General features: G+C 45.5%; 4 protein-coding genes across 4 annotated transcripts; all 4 read left to right on the top strand.

The window, feature by feature from the left end:
* Positions 1-1,589: 1,589 nt before the first annotated feature.
* Positions 1,590-1,946, top strand: LOC138953378 (troponin T, skeletal muscle-like). The gene has a single exon (XM_070325177.1). The coding sequence runs from the start codon at positions 1,590-1,592 to the stop codon at positions 1,944-1,946; it is 357 nt and encodes a 118-aa protein (XP_070181278.1).
* A 114-nt stretch (positions 1,947-2,060) lies between these two features.
* On the top strand, positions 2,061-3,728 carry LOC138953377 (golgin subfamily A member 6-like protein 7). The gene has a single exon (XM_070325176.1). The coding sequence runs from the start codon at positions 2,061-2,063 to the stop codon at positions 3,726-3,728; it is 1,668 nt and encodes a 555-aa protein (XP_070181277.1).
* Positions 3,729-3,842: 114 nt separating this feature from the next.
* Positions 3,843-8,158, top strand: LOC138953376 (trichohyalin-like). Its single transcript, XM_070325175.1, has 3 exons — positions 3,843-6,109; positions 7,064-7,162; positions 7,993-8,158. Exons 1-3 carry the CDS (start codon positions 3,843-3,845, stop codon positions 8,156-8,158), a joined length of 2,532 nt encoding a protein of 843 aa, XP_070181276.1.
* Positions 6,005-9,515, top strand: LOC138952209 (piggyBac transposable element-derived protein 3-like). Its single transcript, XM_070323814.1, has 2 exons — positions 6,005-6,109; positions 7,064-9,515. Exon 2 carries the CDS (start codon positions 8,257-8,259, stop codon positions 9,247-9,249), a length of 993 nt encoding a protein of 330 aa, XP_070179915.1. The 5' UTR covers positions 6,005-6,109; positions 7,064-8,256; the 3' UTR covers positions 9,250-9,515.
* Positions 9,516-21,267: the final 11,752 nt, after the last annotated feature.

The raw sequence follows: 21,267 nt of genomic DNA, 5'->3' as shown, positions 1-21,267 counted from the left end.
TAGTTTTTATACTCACATTTTGCGTATGTAAACGTGTGTGTGTGTGTGTGTGTGTGTGTGTGTGTGTGTGTGTGTGTGTGTGTGTGACATAAGGATCTCCTCCGCTCCCTCCTCCTTATCATTACAATCATCATCATCATCCCAAATAAAGTATATTATGTCATCAATCACCGGTTTCTGGACGTTATCAGCTTTTTGATGAAATGTAACATGTGGTGATTTTTGTACGTATGGTTAATTGTTTAATGTAGGTTGTACATTTAATTGTTCTACTCTGTATCAGTTTTTTTTAGTTTTTGTGTGTAAAGGGCCTAGAGCCATAGGTTAGGCACTTAAAAATATCCAGTTATTATTATCATTATTATAAAATAATGCCTGTCGCAGATACATGTATTCTTGTTTCGGAAGAAATGAGGTTTACAAGTTAACAACAATTTTATTGACTATGTTGATGTATACATTAGTCTATTTTCGTCCATTCATAAAGCGTGAATGCCCAAAAGTGTGTGTGTGTGTGTGTGTGTGTGTGTGTGTGTGTGTGTGCGTGCGTGCGTGCGTGCGCGTGTGTATGTGTGGGTGGGTTTGTGTGTATGTGTATGTTATTGTGTTAATATGTTATCGTTAGCGTGTTTGTGTTGGTGTGTGCGCGCGTGCGTGTGTCATTGTGTTCGTATTTTAGTGTGTGTGTTTGTGTGTCTGTATATATGTGCGTGTGCGTGTGTGCGTGTGCGTGTGTGTATGTGTGTGTGTGTGTGTGTGTGTGTGTGTGTGTGTGTGCGTGCGTCTACGTGTGTGTTATTGTGTTAGTATTGAAGACGCTTCTTTTGGAACTTCGATCTCTTCAAAAGCCTCGTGCAATCTTTCACGTCAAAGCTAAGAAACGTCACTCTGGAAAGTGTAGCGTGACATGTTCGTTCTTAAACATCTTCCAGGGGTAACAGCAGGCACAAAACTGTTTCTATAATGACGTTTTTCTCGGTGACTTTGGCATTATAAGCAGTGGAAGAAACAGGTCCCTGCCAGACTAGTTTGACATGACCTCATTTACATGATATACACACGTGTGGTTTGAACGATATTGTTATCTCATGAATGGTCTCTCTCGCGTATGTAGGATACAAAATAATACTGCTGCGTCGCGTGAAATAACGGTCATCGTTGGATGTTACAGAAAAAAGAACACGGCCGGAGTGCTCTGAAAATGTTTAGTTGCTCTTCCGAACCCATGACAAAAATATGACACTTCCAGCCAGCTTTTGGGTAGATTTTTTTGTTTTGGAATATCGACGTTGCAGTTCCGGAGCAAACGATGCAAAATTCTCTGCAAGTTTGTATTCAAAGGCATTTTAACCGTTACCTGACAACATCAATTAAAATGGTTGAGAATTATGCTTCGGTACTCCAAAGAAAGAATAGTAACAAGGTGCTTGTCCATTGCGACCTGCAATTGGACGTGTAAGCTGCAAAATCTCCCTACCTTCAAAGCAGACGACAACCAGACATTTTATTTTTTTTCAAAGCGAGAATTCGTTGTTCACAAAGTCTTGCAAGACTAAAAATATTCAGCTGCTTCACAGCAATAAATGACGATGGTTTCCGCAACACGTAAGACGGAAGAGGAGGACTGGATGAAGGAACAGCTGAAGCAGGGGGCGACACGCAGGACGGAAGAGGAGGACTGGATGAAGGAACAGCTGAAGCAGGGGGCAACACGCAGGACGGAAGAGGAGGACTGGATGAAGGAACAGCTGAAGCAGGGGGCAACACGCAGGACGGAAGAGGAGGACTGGATGAAGGAACAGCTGAAGCAGGGGGCAACACGCAGGACGGAAGAGGAGGACTGGATGAAGGAACAGCTGAAGCAGGGGGCAACACGCAGGACGGAAGAGGAGGACTGGATGAAGGAACAGCTGAAGCAGGGGGCAACACGCAGGACGGAAGAATAGGACTGGATGAAGGAACAGCTGAAGCAGGGGACGACACGCAGGACGGAAGAGGAGGACTAGATTAAGGAACAGCTGAAGCAGGGGGCAACACGCAGGACGGAAGAGGAGGACTGGATGAAGGAACAGCTGAAGCAGGGGGCAACACGCAGGACGGAAGAGGAGGACTGGATGAAGGAACAGCTGAAGCAGGGGGCAACACGCAGGACGGAAGAGGAGGACTGGATGAAGGAACAGCTGAAGCAGGGGGCAACACGCAGGACGGAAGAGGAGGACTGGGCGAATGAACAGCTGAAGCAGGGGGCAACACGCAGGACGGAAGAGGAGGACTGGATGAAGGAACAGCTGAAGCAAGGGGCAACACGCAGGACGGAAGAGGAGGACTGGATGAAGGAACAGCTGAAGCAGGGGGCAACACGCAGGACGGAAGAGGAGGACTGGGCGAATGAACAGCTGAAGCAGGGGGCAACACGCAGGACGGAAGAGGAGGACTGGATGAAGGAACAGCTGAAGCAGGGGGCAACACGCAGGACGGAAGAGGAGGACTGGGCGAATGAACAGCTGAAGCAGGGGGCAACACGCAGGACGGAAGAGGAGGACTGGATGAAGGAACAGCTGAAGCAGGGGGCAACACGCAGGACGGAAGAGGAGGACTGGATGAAGGAACAGCTGAAGCAGGGGGCAACACGCAGGACGGAAGAGGAGGACTGGATGAAGGAACAGCTGAAGCAGGGGGCGACACGCAGGACGGAAGAGGAGGACTGGATTAAGGAACAGCTGAAGCAGGGGGCGACACGCAGGACGGAAGAGGAGGACTGGATGAAGGAACAGCTGAAGCAGGGGGCGACACGCAGGACGGAAGAGGAGGACTGGATGAAGGAACAGCTGAAGCAGGGGGCAACACGCAGGACGGAAGAGGAGGACTGGATGAAGGAACAGCTGAAGCAGGGGGCGACACGCAGGACGGAAGAGGAGGACTGGATGAAGGAACAGCTGAAGCAGGGGGCAACACGCAGGACGGAAGAGGAGGACTGGATGAAGGAACAGCTGAAGCAGGGGGCGACACGCAGGACGGAAGAGGAGGACTGGATGAAGGAACAGCTGAAGCAGGGGGCAACACGCAGGACGGAAGAGGAGGACTGGATGAAGGAACAGCTGAAGCAGGGGGCGACACGCAGGACGGAAGAGGAGGACTGGATGAAGGAACAGCTGAAGCAGGGGGCAACACGCAGGACGGAAGAGGAGGACTGGATGAAGGAACAGCTGAAGCAGGGGGCAACACGCAGGACGGAAGAGGAGGACTGGATGAAGGAACAGCTGAAGCAGGGGGCAACACGCAGGACGGAAGAGGAGGACTGGGCGAAGGAACAGCTGAAGCAGGGGGCGACACGCAGGACGGAAGAGGAGGACTGGATGAAGGAACAGCTGAAGCAGGGGGCAACACGCAGGACGGAAGAGGAGGACTGGATGAAGGAACAGCTGAAGCAGGGGGCAACACGCAGGACGGAAGAGGAGGACTGGACGAAGGAACAGCTGAAGCAGGGGGCAACACGCAGGACGGAAGAGGAGGACTGGATGAAGGAACAGCTGAAGCAGGGGGCAACACGCAGGACGGAAGAGGAGGACTGGATGAAGGAACAGCTGAAGCAGGGGGCAACACGCAGGACGGAAGAGGAGGACTGGATGAAGGAACAGCTGAAGCAGGGGGCAACACGCAGGACGGAAGAGGAGGACTGGATGAAGGAACAGCTGAAGCAGGGGGCAACACGCAGGACGGAAGAATAGGACTGGATGAAGGAACAGCTGAAGCAGGGGACGACACGCAGGACGGAAGAGGAGGACTAGATTAAGGAACAGCTGAAGCAGGGGGCAACACGCAGGACGGAAGAGGAGGACTGGATGAAGGAACAGCTGAAGCAGGGGGCAACACGCAGGACGGAAGAGGAGGACTGGATGAAGGAACAGCTGAAGCAGGGGGCAACACGCAGGACGGAAGAGGAGGACTGGATGAAGGAACAGCTGAAGCAGGGGGCAACACGCAGGACGGAAGAGGAGGACTGGATGAAGGAACAGCTGAAGCAGGGGGCAACACGCAGGACGGAAGAGGAGGACTGGATGAAGGAACAGCTGAAGCAGGGGGCGACACGCAGGACGGAAGAGGAGGACTGGATTAAGAAACAGCTGAAGCAGGGGGCGACACGCAGGACGGAAGAGGAGGACTGGATGAAGGAACAGCTGAAGCAGGGGGCAACACGCAGGACGGAAGAGGAGGACTGGATGAAGGAACAGCTGAAGCAGGGGGCAACACGCAGGACGGAAGAGGAGGACTGGATGAAGGAACAGCTGAAGCAGGGGGCAACACGCAGGACGGAAGAGGAGGACTGGATGAAGGAACAGCTGAAGCAGGGGGCAACACGCAGGACGGAAGAGGAGGACTGGATGAAGGAACAGCTGAAGCAGGGGGCAACACGCAGGACGGAAGAGGAGGACTGGATGAAGGAACAGCTGAAGCAGGGGGCGACACGCAGGACGGAAGAGGAGGACTGGATGAAGGAACAGCTGAAGCAGGGGGCGACACGCAGGACGGAAGAGGAGGACTGGATGAAGGAACAGCTGAAGCAGGGGGCAACACGCAGGACGGAAGAGAAGGACTGGATGAAGGAACAGCTGAAGCAGGGGGCAACACGCAGGACGGAAGAGGAGGACTGGATGAAGGAACAGCTGAAGCAGGGGGCAACACGCAGGACGGAAGAGGAGGACTGGATGAAGGAACAGCTGAAGCAGGGGGCGACACGCAGGACGGAAGAGGAGGACTGGACGAAGGAACAGCTGAAGCAGGGGGCAACACGCAGGACGGAAGAGGAGGACTGGGCGAAGGAACAGCTGAAGCAGGGGGCAACACGCAGGACGGAAGAGGAGGACTGGATGAAGGAACAGCTGAAGCAGGGGGCAACACGCAGGACGGGAGAGGAAGACTGGATGAAGGAACAGCTGAAGCAGGGGGCAACACGCAGGACGGAAGAGGAGGACTGGATGAAGGAACAGCTGAAGCAGGGGGCAACACGCAGGACGGAAGAGGAGGACTGGATGAAGGAACAGCTGAAGCAGGGGGCAACACGCAGGACGGAAGAGGAGGACTGGATGAAGGAACAGCTGAAGCAGGGGGCAACACGCAGGACGGAAGAGGAGGACTGGATGAAGGAACAGCTGAAGCAGGGGGCAACACGCAGGACGGAAGAGGAGGACTGGATGAAGGAACAGCTGAAGCAGGGGGCAACACGCAGGACGGAAGAGGAGGACTGGATGAAGGAACAGCTGAAGCAGGGGGCAACACGCAGGACGGAAGAGGAGGACTGGATGAAGGAACAGCTGAAGCCGGGGGCGACACGCAGGACGGAAGAGGAGGACTGGATGAAGGAACAGCTGAAGCAGGGGGCGACACGCAGGACGGAAGAGGAGGACTGGATGAAGGAACAGCTGAAGCAGGGGGCGACACGCAGGACGGAAGAGGAGGACTGGATGAAGGAACAGCTGAAGCAGGGGGCGACACGCAGGACGGAAGAGGAGGACTGGATGAAGGAACAGCTGAAGCAGGTGGCGACACGCAGGACGGAAGAGGAGGACTGGATGAAGGAACAGCTGAAGCAGGGGGCGACACGCAGGACGGAAGAGGAGGACTGGATGAAGGAACAGCTGAAGCAGGGGGCGACACGCAGGACGGAAGAGGAGGACTGGATGAAGGAACAGCTGAAGCAGGGGGCGACACGCAGGACGGAAGAGGAGGACTGGATGAAGGAACAGCTGAAGCAGGGGGCAACACGCAGGACGGAAGAGGAGGACTGGATGAAGGAACAGCTGAAGCAGGGGGCGACACGCAGGACGGAAGAGGAGGACTGGATGAAGGAACAGCTGAAGCAGGGGGCGACACGCAGGACGGAAGAGGAGGACTGGATGAAGGAACAGCTGAAGCAGGGGGCAACACGCAGGACGGAAGAGGAGGACTGGATGAAGGAACAGCTGAAGCAGGGGGCGACACGCAGGACGGAAGAGGAGGACTTAACGAGGGAACAGCTGAAGCAGGGGGCGACACGCAGGACGGAAGAGCTGCAGGAACAAAGCAAAGCCATCAACACGATGCAGAAACTCCTCACTGATTGGACTAAAAGGTTAGTAGCCTGTTTGCTTATTTATCATGTGTTTGTTTGATTATTTGTTTGTTTAAGTTCTGTTTTTTTCTTTCTCGATTGGTTGATTGATAAATTGATTGATTGATCGATTGTTTGATTCGTTTGTTGGAAAGTTCTGTATAAACAGTGATTGTCATCAACATAGTGGCACATAAGAAAATGCTGATAGTCTACTTGCAAACCATTCCGTTCGGAAATTGGGATGTGACAAAAACAATATTTGGAAAAAAAGTCATCTGTCAATAGGTATGTTTAATTTGCATATATGCAGTTACGTCTTATTATTTTGAACAGGTTATCGTCACACTCATGTTGAACCCATTGAAATCAATCCACAAATCAAAACGTTTTCAATTAAGCTAATATCATTAGGATTCATCCTAAAAAACGCTTAACAGAAGTGTAGTGTTTGAGAATCTGTTACCATCTAAGGGAAGCAACTGCTACAGATGTGTTAAGTAACTAACGAGAGTTAGGGCCCTTGTTACATACACGGATCATCATCATGGCTGACAATAAACACAGCTTGCCCCCTCAAACCATCGTTTGTTGGCTTAATCGTATACATGCATGGTGAATGTGTATCCACCTTCATCACAGACATCATAAGAAGAACATGCTGTTTTCGAAGGTGTAAAGAGGTACAGGTATAATCTTTATTCAGAGTGATTTTTCTTAATCGATGACCAGGTTTGTTTGTTATTTTCTTAGAAGATGTTGGTAATGATATTTCAGTATTTGGGGGGAAAGGGCAGTCCCGCTTATGTGAACAGAAATAGTATTTCATGTTGCATTAAAACTGACAAATATTGTCGTGTGTAATTGCATCAAAATTGTAAAAATAACCTTTTTGTTAAACTGATGTGTCCGTCAACAGTTGAACTTGAAATTGTCGATATTTCATACAAGCGTTCTTTTACAACTCTTTCACAGAAACAACGCCACCATAGCGGGGCTGACGGAGAAGATGTCTGACGTGACGACACAGCTACAGACGACGAAAGGTACGCTTGACAGCACCAAGGACAAGGGGCGGGTACATAGCTCAGTTGGTAGCGCGCTGGATTTGTATTCAGTTGCGGCCGCTGTCAGCGTGAGTTCGATCCCAGGTTCGGCGGAAATTTATTTCAGAGTCAACTTTGTGTGCAGACTCTCTTCGGTGTCCGAACTCCCCCCCGTGTACACTACACTGGGTGTGCACGTTAAAGATCCCACGATTGACAAAAGGGTCTTTCCTGGCAAAATTGCTTAGGCACAGTTAATAATTGTCTACCTATACCCGTGTGACTTGGAATAATAGGCCGTGAAAGGTAAATATGCGCCGAAATGGCTGCAATTACTGGCCGCATAAAATTTCATCTCACACGGCATCACTGCAGAGCGCCTAGAACTGTACCCACGGAATATGCGCGATATAAGCCTCATATTGATTGATTGAAGCACAGACTGAGAAGCACGGAGACAGAGAACCCAATAAAGTGGTTATCATTCCCCAGACATATCAAGGGAGGCTACGTGTGTCCAGTTTTCGTGTTGAACAGGATGTATCTCCCTTACCGTTTCACACAGGTGCAGCCATTTGCATTTTTTGGTCTGAATTGATGAGCAGAATGGCAAGCAGTAAAAGGTAAGTTGTTATTTTCTTTTCCAAGGACTTTTTTATTTATTTTTTATATCAAACAAAGAATAAATAATGGAGATACTGATGTTATCTGAATATGGATTTCGCGGATTGTTTAAAAAAAAAGTTTTGCTTGCATCTGTGAGTGTTTGAAGTTCCGTCCCATATATGGGACCGTGGGCACGAGAGGGGTGGGTTTTTTAACACATACAAAGAAGGATTTGCTTCTCTTGTCTTCCAGACTCTATAATGTCATTGAGCCACCTCCTGTGACTGAGGACACTGATGAAGACAGCGGAGAAGAAGACGGGGAAGGGACAGTCTCCAACCCGGCTCAATGGCCGTCAGCTGCGGGCGCCTGCTTCTGCCACAGTTGTCAGGAATGGTCAACGCCAGCCACTTTATGAACCCGAGAATGACAGGTCTTCAGATGAAGAAAGAGTAAGATTGGACATAAGCTTGTGTAAAGGCCACTCAGACGCAGAATCTCAGCATCGATGAGTCGATGGTGCCATATTACGGCAGGCATGGCGCTAAACAATTCATTCGTGGTAAACCAATCAGGTTTGGGTTTAAAATGTGGGTTCTGACCACTCCTCTGGGATACATCGTTCAGTGCGAGCCCTACCAAGGAGCCACAGGACGACCGACAGCGTACCCGGGCGTTGGCATAGGAGGGGAGGTGGTTCTCGATCTCATAGCCGAGCTGCAGGAAGTGGAGGGATGCTCGTTCCACCTGACGTTTGACAATCTTTTCACGAGTTTGAAACTGGTGGATCGGCTGTCGGAAAAGAACATCGCGTGCACAGGCACAATCCGAGCAAATCGTCTCAAAGACTGCCCACTGAGAGATGTGAAAGACATGCAGAAGACGCCAAGAGGAACCTTCGACTATGCCACAGACACAAAGTCAGGTCTCATTGTCGTGCGATGGAACGACAACAATATCGTGAACGTCGTCTCAAACAAGGTTGGGGTACATCCACTTCAGGTGGCAAAGAGGTGGTCAAGGTCAGAGTCCAGGCAAGTTCAACTCCCACAGCCCTTCCTGATTCGCCACTACAACCAAACCATGGGAGGTGTTGATCGCACTGATCAGAACGTTGGCAAGTACAGCGTTGCCATACGCTCGAAGAAGTGGTGGTGGGCCATCTTTGGCTACTGCCTAGACGTCTGTATCCAACAGGTGTGGCACCTGTACCGAGCAACTGAGGCTGCAAAGAACAACCCGCTGGATCTTCTCGCCATCCGCAGGCGAGTTGTCAGGGTCTACCTTGGGTGCGCTTCACACCATGCAGCACCTGGCCGTCCAAGAGGCCACGTTTCTGTGGACAAGCGGGTCTTGGAAGAGATCAGGTTTGACCGACTGGACCATCTGGTGGAATTATGGCCAACACAACTGGGATGCGGAGCTTGCGGCAAGAAGACCAAGCACCGTTGCTCAAAATGCAAGGTCGGGGTTCATGACCGATGCTTCCGGCAATATCACACTAAATGATGTTCTTCAACGTATGTGAACTACGACTGCAACACTCTATTCTTCAGTTGAATTGAAGTCAAAATGACAAAAGCCACCGACTGTTTCCAGAGTCAGAAACGAAATGTCGAACTGTGTTCACAGTTTGTTTCATTCTGTACAAAATGTTAGAATGAACAGTTTATTTCCCATTTATCAAAGGCAACAATTGCTCAAAATTCAGTTGTGTGACTTGTTTATGTTATCTTGAATGATTTTATTTCAATAAAAGTTCAGATCATCTGTAATTTTTGCATTTCTATGTAATGTGAGAAAGTAAGAAAACCCCTACCCTCTCGTGCCCACTGTCCCATATATGGGACGGTAACGTTTTGTCTTCTAAATCACTAATTTCAAAGTTTTACTCCAAATGAGTATGAAATAGGTCAATTATAGACCAAATGCCATGCAAACAAGCAATTTTTGTTTGAAATTTTTGTTGGGCATATATATGGGTTAAAGAGGAGTTTGCCCTGGCCTTCAACCGTTGTCTCGTCTACTGATAAAGCAACCGATGAAACTCAATGGGGATAATTCGCAGCTTGCTAACTTCCGTTGAACCAACCCACCATCTCTCTCTGTATCTGTAAATGTCTCTGTCTCTGTGTCTATATATCTGTCTTTCTGTTTTTTTTCTCTCTCTGTCTCTCTCTGTCTATCTATGATTCTAGCTGAAGGCTTCTGTTGTTACGCAGAATTCTACAACTGGCCTCTAATCAACCAAAGATGACCTCCTGACAACCAAAGGTGATTTCCAGACAGCCAAAGATGACCTCCAGACAACCAAAGACAAACTGCAGACGGCCACAGATGACCTGGAGACAACCAAGGAACAGCTGGGGGAGGCCGACAACAAGATCAGTTCTCTGCAGAACTCGCCTTACCGCGGACTGAGCGAACAACCTGATGACCCGTACTACTCGGATTTCACGGGTAAGTATACTACAAGTGTGTCAGTCGATTCTCTGTGTGTGTGTGTGTGTGTGTGTGTGTGTGTGTGTGTGTGTGTGTGTGTGTGTGTGCTGTGTGTGTGTGTGTGTGTGTGCTGTGTGTGTGTGTGTGCTGTGTGTGTGTGTGTGTGTGTGTGTGTGTGTGTGTGTGTTATGTCACAAACAAATTACTCGGTCGAGATAATGAACCTCTTATATAACATTATTCAGGTTCGTTTGGCCTACTTTGTGAGAGCAATTTTCTGAATTGTAAAAGGCATTACTCTTGCTGAAAATTCGTAATGTAAACTTTGGTAACCATCTTTCAAGAAATTGGGATTGGGGCTGAGCTCACATAGCCGGTTGAAGTTGAAAATTAATGCCTTAAGCTCATAGATGAACAAGAATGACAGGTGTATGAGCTGTATGAAGGGATAACAGGTGTATAACACTGTTATTTCTGTTTCAGGCTCCACGTTCGTCAGATGGGGCCGTCAGTCGTGTCCCGGCAACACGTCGCTCATCTATGCCGGTAAGAGCTGCCTGTCTTCTTCTTCTTTACCTGTAGACAGAGACAAGGAAAAGAATTTAAAGGCGTTGTCTGACCTACTGATGTGTTTGGGCAAAAACATGTCTGCACATAATTGTACGAGCGGGTACAACGCAGAATTATTCTTCCCAAGGAACAGCATCTCTTTCTACGTTTTGTTTTGGGCTCTGGCTCTGGCGACTGTGGCTGAATGGCTGTCAAATTTCACTTTAATCACTTCAGTCACGCATGTTTGGATGCCGCTTTTGCGCGGCAATCGTCAATAATTGTTTATTCGTGATAAGGCCAGATTTTCAAAGGGATTTATGATCATTTGACATCATTTGGAAAACTTTGTACGCCGTTTTCTGGGAATCATTTTTTGAGTAACAGTGCCGTTGTAACACGAAATTTGTACTCCACGAAAAATTTACTCCGGAGTAAAAATTTCGTACGAAATTCTTACTCCGAGTAAATTTTTCGTACGAGAAAAGAACTCCCCAAGGCACGAACAAATTACTCCCTCCACGAAATTTGTACTCTCCATTTTTTTTTACTTCCAGTAAAAAATCTCCTAGGCGAAAATGGGATGCGGGCGAAGGGATAATACCAATATCGTCACTGGCCTTCGAAGACCTCGTAACTTACATTTTCCCGATTTTCGGATTTTTGCATGGTTCCGTCCCTTGATTTTTTTCCTATCATCTGTGAAAAGCTTGTAACTCTATCTATTTTGCAAAGGTCTTTTTCCCCTGATTTTAAAAACCTCGTATTGCGTTGGGTGTTGAGACATTAGCGGGAAAACCTCGTATTGTCTGTTTGAATCCCTGCGAGTCTTGAAAATCCTCGTAATTGTTCCTTAAATTCAAAACAAAAAAGTGAAAACCTCGTATCTACACGTTTTGATCTAAACTCGCCAAAATATTGTATTTGTCTAGAAACGACCAGGAATCATTAATCGAGTTGTTACCTACGCTTTATAACAAACAAAAATCTGGTGAAGAGGAATTTGAATTTTAAAGACACTCCTTTGTCATTATCTCAGAACTATTATTTTGAAGATAGGCCTACGAGGTCTTCGAAGGCCAGCGACGATATGTGATCTCGCGCAAACGAATGTCGCGCTACCCTCCCTCCACCCCTTCCACCACCAAGACTAACAGGGAACAAGGGAATATAAATTTCGTACACCTGGCATGGCAAGTTAAAGGCACAGTACGCCTCCCGTAAACCATCACAGATACTGTCAGGATACTGTCAGGCTTTTACACACAGTACAAAGAGCCTTCCATTTGAACACTCACCGAACGGGAACATCCTAGGTGGAAGAGTGTATATTACTTATCGAAAATATTTTTTGCTAATAAATAAAACTAAACTTGTAACTTTCTTTAGAAGACTGTGTGTGTGTGTGTGTGTGTGTGTGTGTGTGTGTGTGTGTGTGTGTGTGTGTGTGTGTGCGTGTGTGTGTTTCCTTATCTTAGTCATCTCTCTCTCTCCCCCAACAGATAAGAAATGCAACTTCAGTGAAAATGTTTAAGAGACAGTCACGTTCACACATCATTCGTGAATGAAATGTCTTGTTCGATTGTTATTTTGTTAAACATTTTGTACTAGTGTTAACGGATGTGTAGCTGATCGGAGCAACTTTATTCCCAAATGAAAGGTATAACTATGTCAAAGTAATTTTGTCATTTTTGAGTTCTCCTTATGTAATTCCTTAAATGCACATTGTGTTGCATTTCATACAATGTATTTTATATGATTGAATTTATATTTTTTTATGTGCGTCTGTCTTTATGTGTTGTATAAAGGACAGGTTGGAAGAATAGGCTTTGCCTAAAACCTTTATCCTTTTGTAATAAAGTTTTGAGTCTGAGTCTCTCTTTCTCTCTCTCTCTCTCTTTCTTTCTCTCTCTCTCTCTCTCTCTCTCTCTGCGTGCGCGCGCGCGCGCGCGTGTGTGTGTGTGTGTGTGCGTGTGTGTGTGTGTGTGTGTGTGTGTGTGTGTGTGTGTGTGTGTGTTTCCTTATCTTAGTCATCACGGATGCAAAATACAACCAATAACATAAGAGATCGACATACGTCATTCAAGAAGATTTGACGGCTATGTTCATGACTAAAAAGGCCGAATAGGGGCAATGCATGGACACAAAACACACAATGGCATCAATCAAACAAACACAGTGCATTACAAGAATAAACCAAAATAGATTCATCTGGTCCTATCAGGGCACTTTCCCCCTGGATTTTTCCCCCCCTGACTTTATCCCCCCGAATTCTTCCACCCGGATTATTTCCCCCCGTGACTTTTTCCCCCTGGGACTCTTTCCACCTGTGACTCTTTCCCCCTGTGAATTTTTAGCAATGTTTTTTTTACAACTGATTACTACATGGAGGACGAAGAGTTCTTTATATCTGTCAGCAAGTTGGCTGCCCTCGCATTTGTACCTACACCAGAACTTTCAGTGTGTTATGACCATCTTCAAGAAACCATCGCAGATGACCGATTTCAACAAGTGGCAGATTATCTCGAAGACACGTACATAGGTCGGCGGGTAGGAAGAATTCGGGGGGATAAAGTCAGGGGGGAAAAAATCCAGGGGGAAAGTGTCCTAGAATCCAGGGGGAAAGTGTCCTAGAATCATTATTTATGGTGAAACCACCTTCCAACTTTTTGAGTTCCCATGGCTGGAACCGGTCTCTCCCTCTGAACTCAGCTGGTTTCAGACGTGCCAACTTTTAGTCTCTGACCTTTTCAAGCTGTTATTCCTAATTCAGGTATGGAAATGTTTTAATATTCAATGCAATTGTTTTATAAATGATGGGTGTGTTGGTTTGTAGAATGTATTTGAGGAAATGTTTAATATGGACCAAAGATGAGTCTGATTTGAACCAAATATAAAACTTAGATGAGGAACTACCATGTGGGATGGACAGGAACTGCAGGAAATGACTTGCAGAAGTTAGTTGAAGACAGGAAGGAATAAGCCTTTGATTGTGATGAGATCATGAACAAAGTTTACATTGAAAACTAGTTGCAAGAATAACATCTTACCTTGGGGTGGTAACTTCATATTATAATCACAACATTTTGTCAAGTTGGTGTTTCCCGCTCTGTTGAGTATGACTCAGCCTTCTGGCATGCCAGACTTGGTCAGGGACTTTCTGTAGTTTGTGTTTCCCGCTCTGTTGAGTATGACTCAGCCTCCTGGCATGCCAGACTTGGTCAGGGACTTTCTGTAGTTTGTGTTTCCCGCTCTGTTGAGTATGACTCAGCCTCCTGGCATGCCAGACTTGGTCAGGGACTTTCTGTAATTTCCAAGATAGCAACTGCATCTTGGAATAGTGGAATACTAATTATACTTATGACTGTTTAACAATGTTATGTTTGTACTTGGTGTCAAGTTTCTCTGTTGTTTATTATTTGTAATTGTCGCTTTGTTGTGATGGGAGAAAAGACATGTTGAAGAGTAGAACACTTTGAGTTTGATTGATGGAGTTGGGACTAATAGGACTGTTTTGATGTGAGAGGAATCACATGTGTGTTAATCAATGCGGTCACAGTTATCTTTTGTGACACTGTGTACAGTATGGTTGAGTAAGATATGGCTGAAATGTATTTTAGTCATGTCAAAGAAGAACTTAAGGTATTGAATGCTTTGATTCTTCTGTGAGTGGTGTATTTTAATTCATCACTAGTGGGCGTAGTGACGTTTTGACTTGACTTTGGTTGCACTTGGTCATAGCAACTCAAAACATAACTTCTTGTCCATGTTTAAAAGAAAGTTGTTATCATAGATGGTGATTGAACATTTTCTTATTAATGTTGATTCCTATGTCGTGCGTCACATGACATACTTTTCAGTTTTCTAAAGCACTCAAGTTTTTGTCATAAGAAGAGTTTGTCTTGTTTTGTATTTGTATTCTCGTCCTATGTTCTTATTGTCTTATGTTGTTTTTGTCGTTTGTTTTATATGTATGTTGTTATTGTTGACAACTATATAAAAAAGAGTGTTCTGAATGAAACGGAAATTATCATTATCATTATTTTTGAGATGTATACTTATATTGTTTTGTTTCATTTTCAGGGGTAACGTTTTTTATTATGATTGAACTGGCATTGACTGAAAAAGCTTTGGTTTCATCTCTGTTTGCGTAATTTGTTTTGAGGTTAGAAAATGGATTTTTGTAGACTGTAAAAGAGAAGTTTAAAATTCAAGTTGTGAAAGACTATTTTTTGAGTTTTGTACTTTACATTGATTTGGACTGATGAATATTATTTTTGATTTCGCCGATAAACAAGAAGAGCAAACGCTCGATCGAGTCACTTTCGCAGTTCTGAATATTATATGAGGCATCAGATGGACAGGAAGAAATTGCTATTCACAACACAATGAGTCACGTTCACATAAAATTTGAGCCCGGTCACTTTTATAGTTTCCGAGAAAAGCCCAACGTTAAGTTGTGTGTTGCCGAACAGAAAAGGCTAGTTATCTCCCTTGTTTTTCTGATAACGTTCGTAAAAGGCTACAGATGTAAATACTTTGATGTAAAGAATAATCCTACAAAGTTTCAATCACATCCGATGAACTTTGTCAAAGATATAAAATGTCTAATTTTTCCTTTGACGCTGACCTGTGACCTTGAAAAAGGTCAAAGGTCAACGAAACCATCGTTAAAGTGTAGAGGTCATTGGAGGTCACGACTAAACAAAATATGAGCCCGATCGCTTTGATAGTTTCCGAGAAAAGTCCAACGTTAAGGTGGTGTCGGCCGGACGGACGGCCGGCCGGACAGACTAACACTGACCGATTACATAGAGTCACTTTTTCTCAAGTGACTCAATAAAATTGGAACACTTTTCTTTTGCTTTACAATATTGTGTGAGTTGTGAACGATTTGTTTGTTATGTTTTGAAGTTTTTAAATACTCGTAAACGCATTAAGACCGTACACTCGTAGCATCGTCTGTCCACCGCTCGTGGCAAAGGCAGTGAAATTAACAATCCAGAAAAGCGCGGTAGCGGTTGCGCTGAGGAGGATAGCACGCTTTTCTATATCTTTCTTTTAAACACTCTGAACGTGTTTTTAATCCAAACATTATCATATCTTTATGTTTTTGGAATCAGGAACGGACAAGGAATAAGATGAAATTGTTTTTAAATCGATTTCGGAAATTTAATTTTTAATTATAATTAATTTTTATATTTTTAATTTTCAGAGCTTGTTTTTAATCCGAATATAACATATTTATATGTTTTTGGAATCAGAAAATTATGAAGAATACGATAAATGTAATTTTGGATCGTTTTATAAAAAAATAATTTTAATTACAATTTTCAGATTTTTAATGACCAAAGTCATCAATTAATTTTTAAGCCTCCAAGCTGAAATGCAATACCAAAGTCCGGCCTTCGTCGAAGATTGCCGCTTGGCCAAAATTTCAATCAATTTTATTGAAAAATGAGGGTGTGACAGTGCCGCCTCAACTTTTACAAAATGCCGGATATGACGTCATCAAAGACATTTATCCAAAAAATGAAAAAAAGTCTGGGGATATCATACCCAGGAACTCTCATGTAAAATTTCATAAAGATCGGTCCAGTAGTTTACAATAAGCAAGCCACACTTAATTATTACCTGACTGTGACAGACCCCACAAGGGCTGGGACGCAGTTTGTTGTTGTGACGATTGTTGAAAAGGGGCTGATTCAGCATCGTCGCTCTCCCGACAGGCAAGGACCCCATAGCCCTGTGCTGGCCAGTCTCCCCGTCACTCAACACGTTCTGGTTGCTCGGGTACTGGCAGACGACGGCTTCACCGACACGCAGAACACTCGTGTCAACAGTTTCGCAAAGGGCGTTGATGGTCCTGGGTAGGTTGCGGTAGTCAAGTTTGCTATCGTCGCTTTTGAGGTTGTTGCTTGTTGCGCAGAGACTCGAACATAGCGTGGCTCTGATGTCGTCGTCTCTGTTGCTGATAGTGGAGCTGGTGGAGCTGGTGATGGGGTGGTTGAGCATCAGCACCCCGCCGGGCACAAGTGACTGCATGTCGATGTCAATTTCCCAGCCTCCGTCTTCTGTGTTGTTCAGTATGATGATGTCACTGTCATTGTCTTGGTCGTTGTTGTTATTGTTGTTGACGGTGGTGTTGTTGTTGCCATCGTCGTCTTGAGCGTCGTGTTTGTTTGTGCACGTGCCTGACAGGAGCGATTCCAAGAACGTGTCATGACCATAACCAGTTTCGTCGTTGTCGTCGTTCACGATGTTGTCGGCGTTGTTGTTGTTGCTGATGATGGTGGTGGTGGTGGTGATGTTAGTGTTTCCGATGACGCGATGTCTGTTGGTGTTGACGTCATCAGTGGTACACGCGGTGGGCCGTGTCAGAATGGTGCTGAAAAGCGACAAATGGTCCTGGTCGGTGCTCTCTGGGCGGTGTTGGTTCACATTGTTGCTGTTGTTGTCGTTCTCATCGTGAAGGTGTTCTAACGGATCGCTCGAGCTGTACTCGTGGGTTGGGATGCTGGGCGAACCAACGACAGACATCGGAGAGTTTGAAGACTGGCTCGGTGAATCCTTGAGGAAAACAAGAAAGAACATAAACACGACTTTTTGTTTTATGAGGGTCAACTTTGTGTGTGTGTGTGTGTGTGTGGTGTGTGTGTGTGTATGTGTGTGCGTGCGTGCGTAGGCGCGTGCGTGTGTGCGTGCCTGTGTCTGGTTGTGTGTGTGTCAGTGTGTGTGTTAATTTCGAAGTTGAAACTGTTGTTTGCTTGCTTGATTCAGTGATTGGCGATTTAGTGATTGTTCGAAAACTAGTCCAGTCACATTGAAGAATAAGACCACCGCGTGTTCCTTTTGCACCAGTTCGCAACACAACACTGCCAATAAAACCGTCAACAAGGGACAGACACAAAAACAAGAAAGCCAGGTCTTTGTGTGTGTGTAGTGTGCGTTTGTGTGTGTGTATGTGTATATATATATATATATATATGTGTGTGTGTGTGTGTGTGTGTGTGTGTGTGTGTGTGTGTGTGTGTGTGTGTGTGTGTATCACTCACCCCACAGCTGCCAGCCTCACTGTGCAGAATCCACGTCTGGTTTCGTCGTTTTTGCTCTCGTAGTTTCCGCACAACGTCGTCAGAAAGATCGCTCGGGTGGCAATGCTCCAGAATCTCTGACGTCACATTAGTGACGTCTTGGTCTGACGTCACGCGACCGCGACAGTAGATGCCTATAGAGTTCGACAGGAGACATTTCCACAGCACTTTGTTCGACGGCAGAATCTCCTTCTGACAGTACAGGTATCCTCTGTAGAAGAGTTTCCTTTGCCCCCCGCGGGACACTAACACTTCAAAGTCTGTGGAACTATCCATGCTGCTTATTTGTACAATCCTTATTCCACAGTCAGCTAGCACTGGCAGTCAGAAATAACTGTTTTAGAAAGTTAGAACTATCGTGGCAAACACACACTAACGGTCTTCTTGTGGCAGAAAGAAAGTCACGCACATGGCATGTATATATAAGCTTTAAAAAAAAGATGCCGTGTCCAATTCATGTATCATAGCTGGACTTCACAAGGAGAGAAACACTGCTGTGCTTACGGAGTCTAAAGATTTGTAGAGTCGCTTTGAAAGTGAGTGCGGGACTTGGATGACTGTCAAATATGAGTTTTACTCGGTCCGGTGTGCGCCGCTCTCAGCGGGAGAGTAGGTTCCCTTGTAGGGAGGGATAACTGTCGAAGCCGATGTGAGCTTCACTCTGTCAAATAGACTGAAATAGGACATTGTTTTGTTCTTACGAGTGCTGGCAACAAAAAACAACAATTTTTTTTATAAAAAAAAATGTTTTAAAATACAAGAGCTTTGACGAATGTTTATATTCACTAGGCAAATCCGATTTGTTGCGTCTGTCAGAACCGAAAAAGAAAGCAAGTCGCATGAAGCGAGATTAATACATTGTATTTCAGTCAATCTGTCCAACTCATGACACTGAACGCTATGAAGCGGGCGCTGTTCGTTTAATGTGACAAGTCAGTATAGCGCAGTGGCGTACGTAGTATAATAATATAGAGGTCTTGAAAGCATACTACCGTTACCGGGGGAGGAGGGGGTGGGGGGGGGGACTGAGGAGGGGCGCGGGGCGGGTGTTCATGGATGAAAAGCATACGAGGCATTAACTGAAATGAATTTATTTGGATTCATAAAAAATAAAGAAAGAATACATTACAATTTCGTTTTCAAGCACTTTTTAAATTTTCTATTTACAAATTAATTGAATACTTTTTATGAATTTGATTGAAAATAGGAGTGGTCAAGATGATGTCTTAACTTCATTTAAAGGCGGTCCTTGACTGAGCGAAGTCTTTTTACCGTAACGCAGTGCTAAAGTGCTTTCCGCCTTGGCCGATAAAGAAGAAACAAAAGACGATAATTATGGTCCCCTCGGACCAACAAAAAAGCTAATCTGCCAAAAATCCACCAAACATCTTATAAGGTGTAACACACACACACACACACACACACGAAAACACACACACACACACACACACACACACACACACACACATGAAAAAAAAACCACACACACACACGCATATTCACACACACACACACACACACACACATATTCACACACACACACGAAAACACACACACACACACACACACACACACACACATACATACACACACACACACACACACACACACACACACACACACACACACACAGATGCACACTGTTGCACACAGATTGTTGTTTACCAGTATAATCTCATTAATTTTCACCTTGAAAAGAATTTTTAGGACTGGCATTATTTTGATGTTGCTTCCAATGAAACAGCTGTCAATGTCAAGAAAAAGGTAAACAGTACAGGATTGATAACATGATCTTCCATATTTAGGATGATAATGATGATAATATTGATAAGTAGTAGTAGGAGGACAAGAACCTTATGGCGCACTTACACACACACACGCACACATCACACACATCAAGCAATCAATCAAAATGAAGCTTATTATGGGGGCGAGGACGCCCCCATTCTATACGGATAGTTTCGAGGTTGACCATGGGCAGCGCCATTTTGTTGTGAAATACGTCATCAGTTTGTGTACACAGGAAGTTGTGACATCCGTCACCCTATGGGAGGGGTGACGTCAAAATTGTTCATCTGTAGAAAGTTGTGAAATCCGTCACCCTATGGGAGGGGTGACGTCAAAATTGGTCATCACAGAGTTTGTGTAACACAGGAAGTTGTGAAATACGTCACCCTATGGGAGGGGTGACGTCAAAATTGTTCAACAAAAACATGATATGTCACATTGTGCAGGGTCAACTGCAACAAACTCAAACCGAGCCATTCAGACCTAGCTGTATTTGAGTGACTTATATACCCGACATTTTTATTTCTTATTTTTAGCACAGGTGTAGGAAAAATCATGAACCAAAATGTTATTTATTTTCTAATTTAACATTTTTTTTACAAATATGACCATGGTCTTTTAAACATACAGTGACATTAAACATTGTTATGTTAAAAAAAAGAAAAAAGAAAAAAAGCTTTTGTGCACAAATCAGAAAATACATTGTACATTTTACCTACAGGCCAAACCGTGAGTGTCTGTGGCAAAGCCCGACCCAGGAAATTGCACTGATTTTATATTTAGATCAGAGAGAAATTGTCAAGAACAGGCGCTTGCATTTGGATGTGTCCAATGATAGTAGGTTTGGTTGTGATCAATCAGAATAATGTAGGAATAAAAATGTATGACAGTTTAGTATGATGACATGTAATTCACATATGCTGAAATATGATATTATACATCATGTAATATTATTATGGCTGTTGCCATGACCATGAAACCCAACAAAGGTTTAATGTAATGTAATTCAAAATACCAAAACCGAGCACCTATTAATCTCGTCTTTGCGCGTGAAGATTGAGGCCGTCTGCCAGCAGCGGTTAGGTCATACAGTGGAACCCCTCTCTAGCGACCTTTAAAATGTTGACAAAAATCGGTCCTTGTGGAGGGGGGTCCTTACAGAGGGAGGGGGGCGGAGTCAGGGGGCCACAAAGAAAGTCAGATTTAAAAACAAAAAAGAAAACAGAGAAGTTTGAGTTGCTGACGACCGTTCTCTCTGAAAGCAAACTGCTTCGATTTCATGTTTGTCCTTGGTGTCCACCAGTTCTGGTGCATGTACTACCCTGGCCAAGTTTCCTCTCAAGACATCAAAGAGACCGCCCCAGTATACTCTACAGCCTCTGGGCGAACCACCTCTCATAGCTAAAACTGGGTCAATGACCCCTGGGAAGAAGGTCAGTGTCTATAAAATTTTACTCCTAGGCCTGCGGCCAGGGGGGGGGGGGGGGAGTATACCGGTACCATTTGAGAATCAGACCAAATGAGAATTGAACCATTTGAGAACATCCTTTTTTTTCAATCACTACATCGAAGGCCTGCGGCCCGGGGTTCACAAGGGTTGGTTTGTTTGTTTGTTTCAAACCCACACCCATATACACACATTTCCCATTTAAAC

The sequence above is a fragment of the Littorina saxatilis genome, linkage group LG17 (assembly GCF_037325665.1).
Source record: "Littorina saxatilis isolate snail1 linkage group LG17, US_GU_Lsax_2.0, whole genome shotgun sequence".
NCBI classification, from domain to species: domain Eukaryota; kingdom Metazoa; phylum Mollusca; class Gastropoda; order Littorinimorpha; family Littorinidae; genus Littorina; species Littorina saxatilis.
Note: the sequence above shows the minus strand (reverse complement) of the source record. Positions and strands in the feature narration are given on the sequence as shown.

What these genes read in the sequence shown, in the direction of transcription:
- LOC138953378 (XM_070325177.1), top strand. Translation starts at nt 1,590, where the DNA reads ATGGTTTCCGCAACACGTAAGACGGAAGAGGAGGACTGGATGAAGGAA.
- LOC138953377 (XM_070325176.1), top strand. Translation starts at nt 2,061, where the DNA reads ATGAAGGAACAGCTGAAGCAGGGGGCAACACGCAGGACGGAAGAGGAG.
- LOC138953376 (XM_070325175.1), top strand. Translation starts at nt 3,843, where the DNA reads ATGAAGGAACAGCTGAAGCAGGGGGCAACACGCAGGACGGAAGAGGAG. An exon ending in CTCACTGATTGGACTAAAAG is followed by an intron (nt 6,110 to 7,063) that starts GTTAGTAGCCTG and finishes ACTCTTTCACAG; the next exon opens with AAACAACGCCACCATAGCGG. An exon ending in GACAGCACCAAGGACAAGGG is followed by an intron (nt 7,163 to 7,992) that starts GCGGGTACATAG and finishes CTTGTCTTCCAG; the next exon opens with ACTCTATAATGTCATTGAGC.
- LOC138952209 (XM_070323814.1), top strand. Translation starts at nt 8,257, where the DNA reads ATGGTGCCATATTACGGCAGGCATGGCGCTAAACAATTCATTCGTGGT.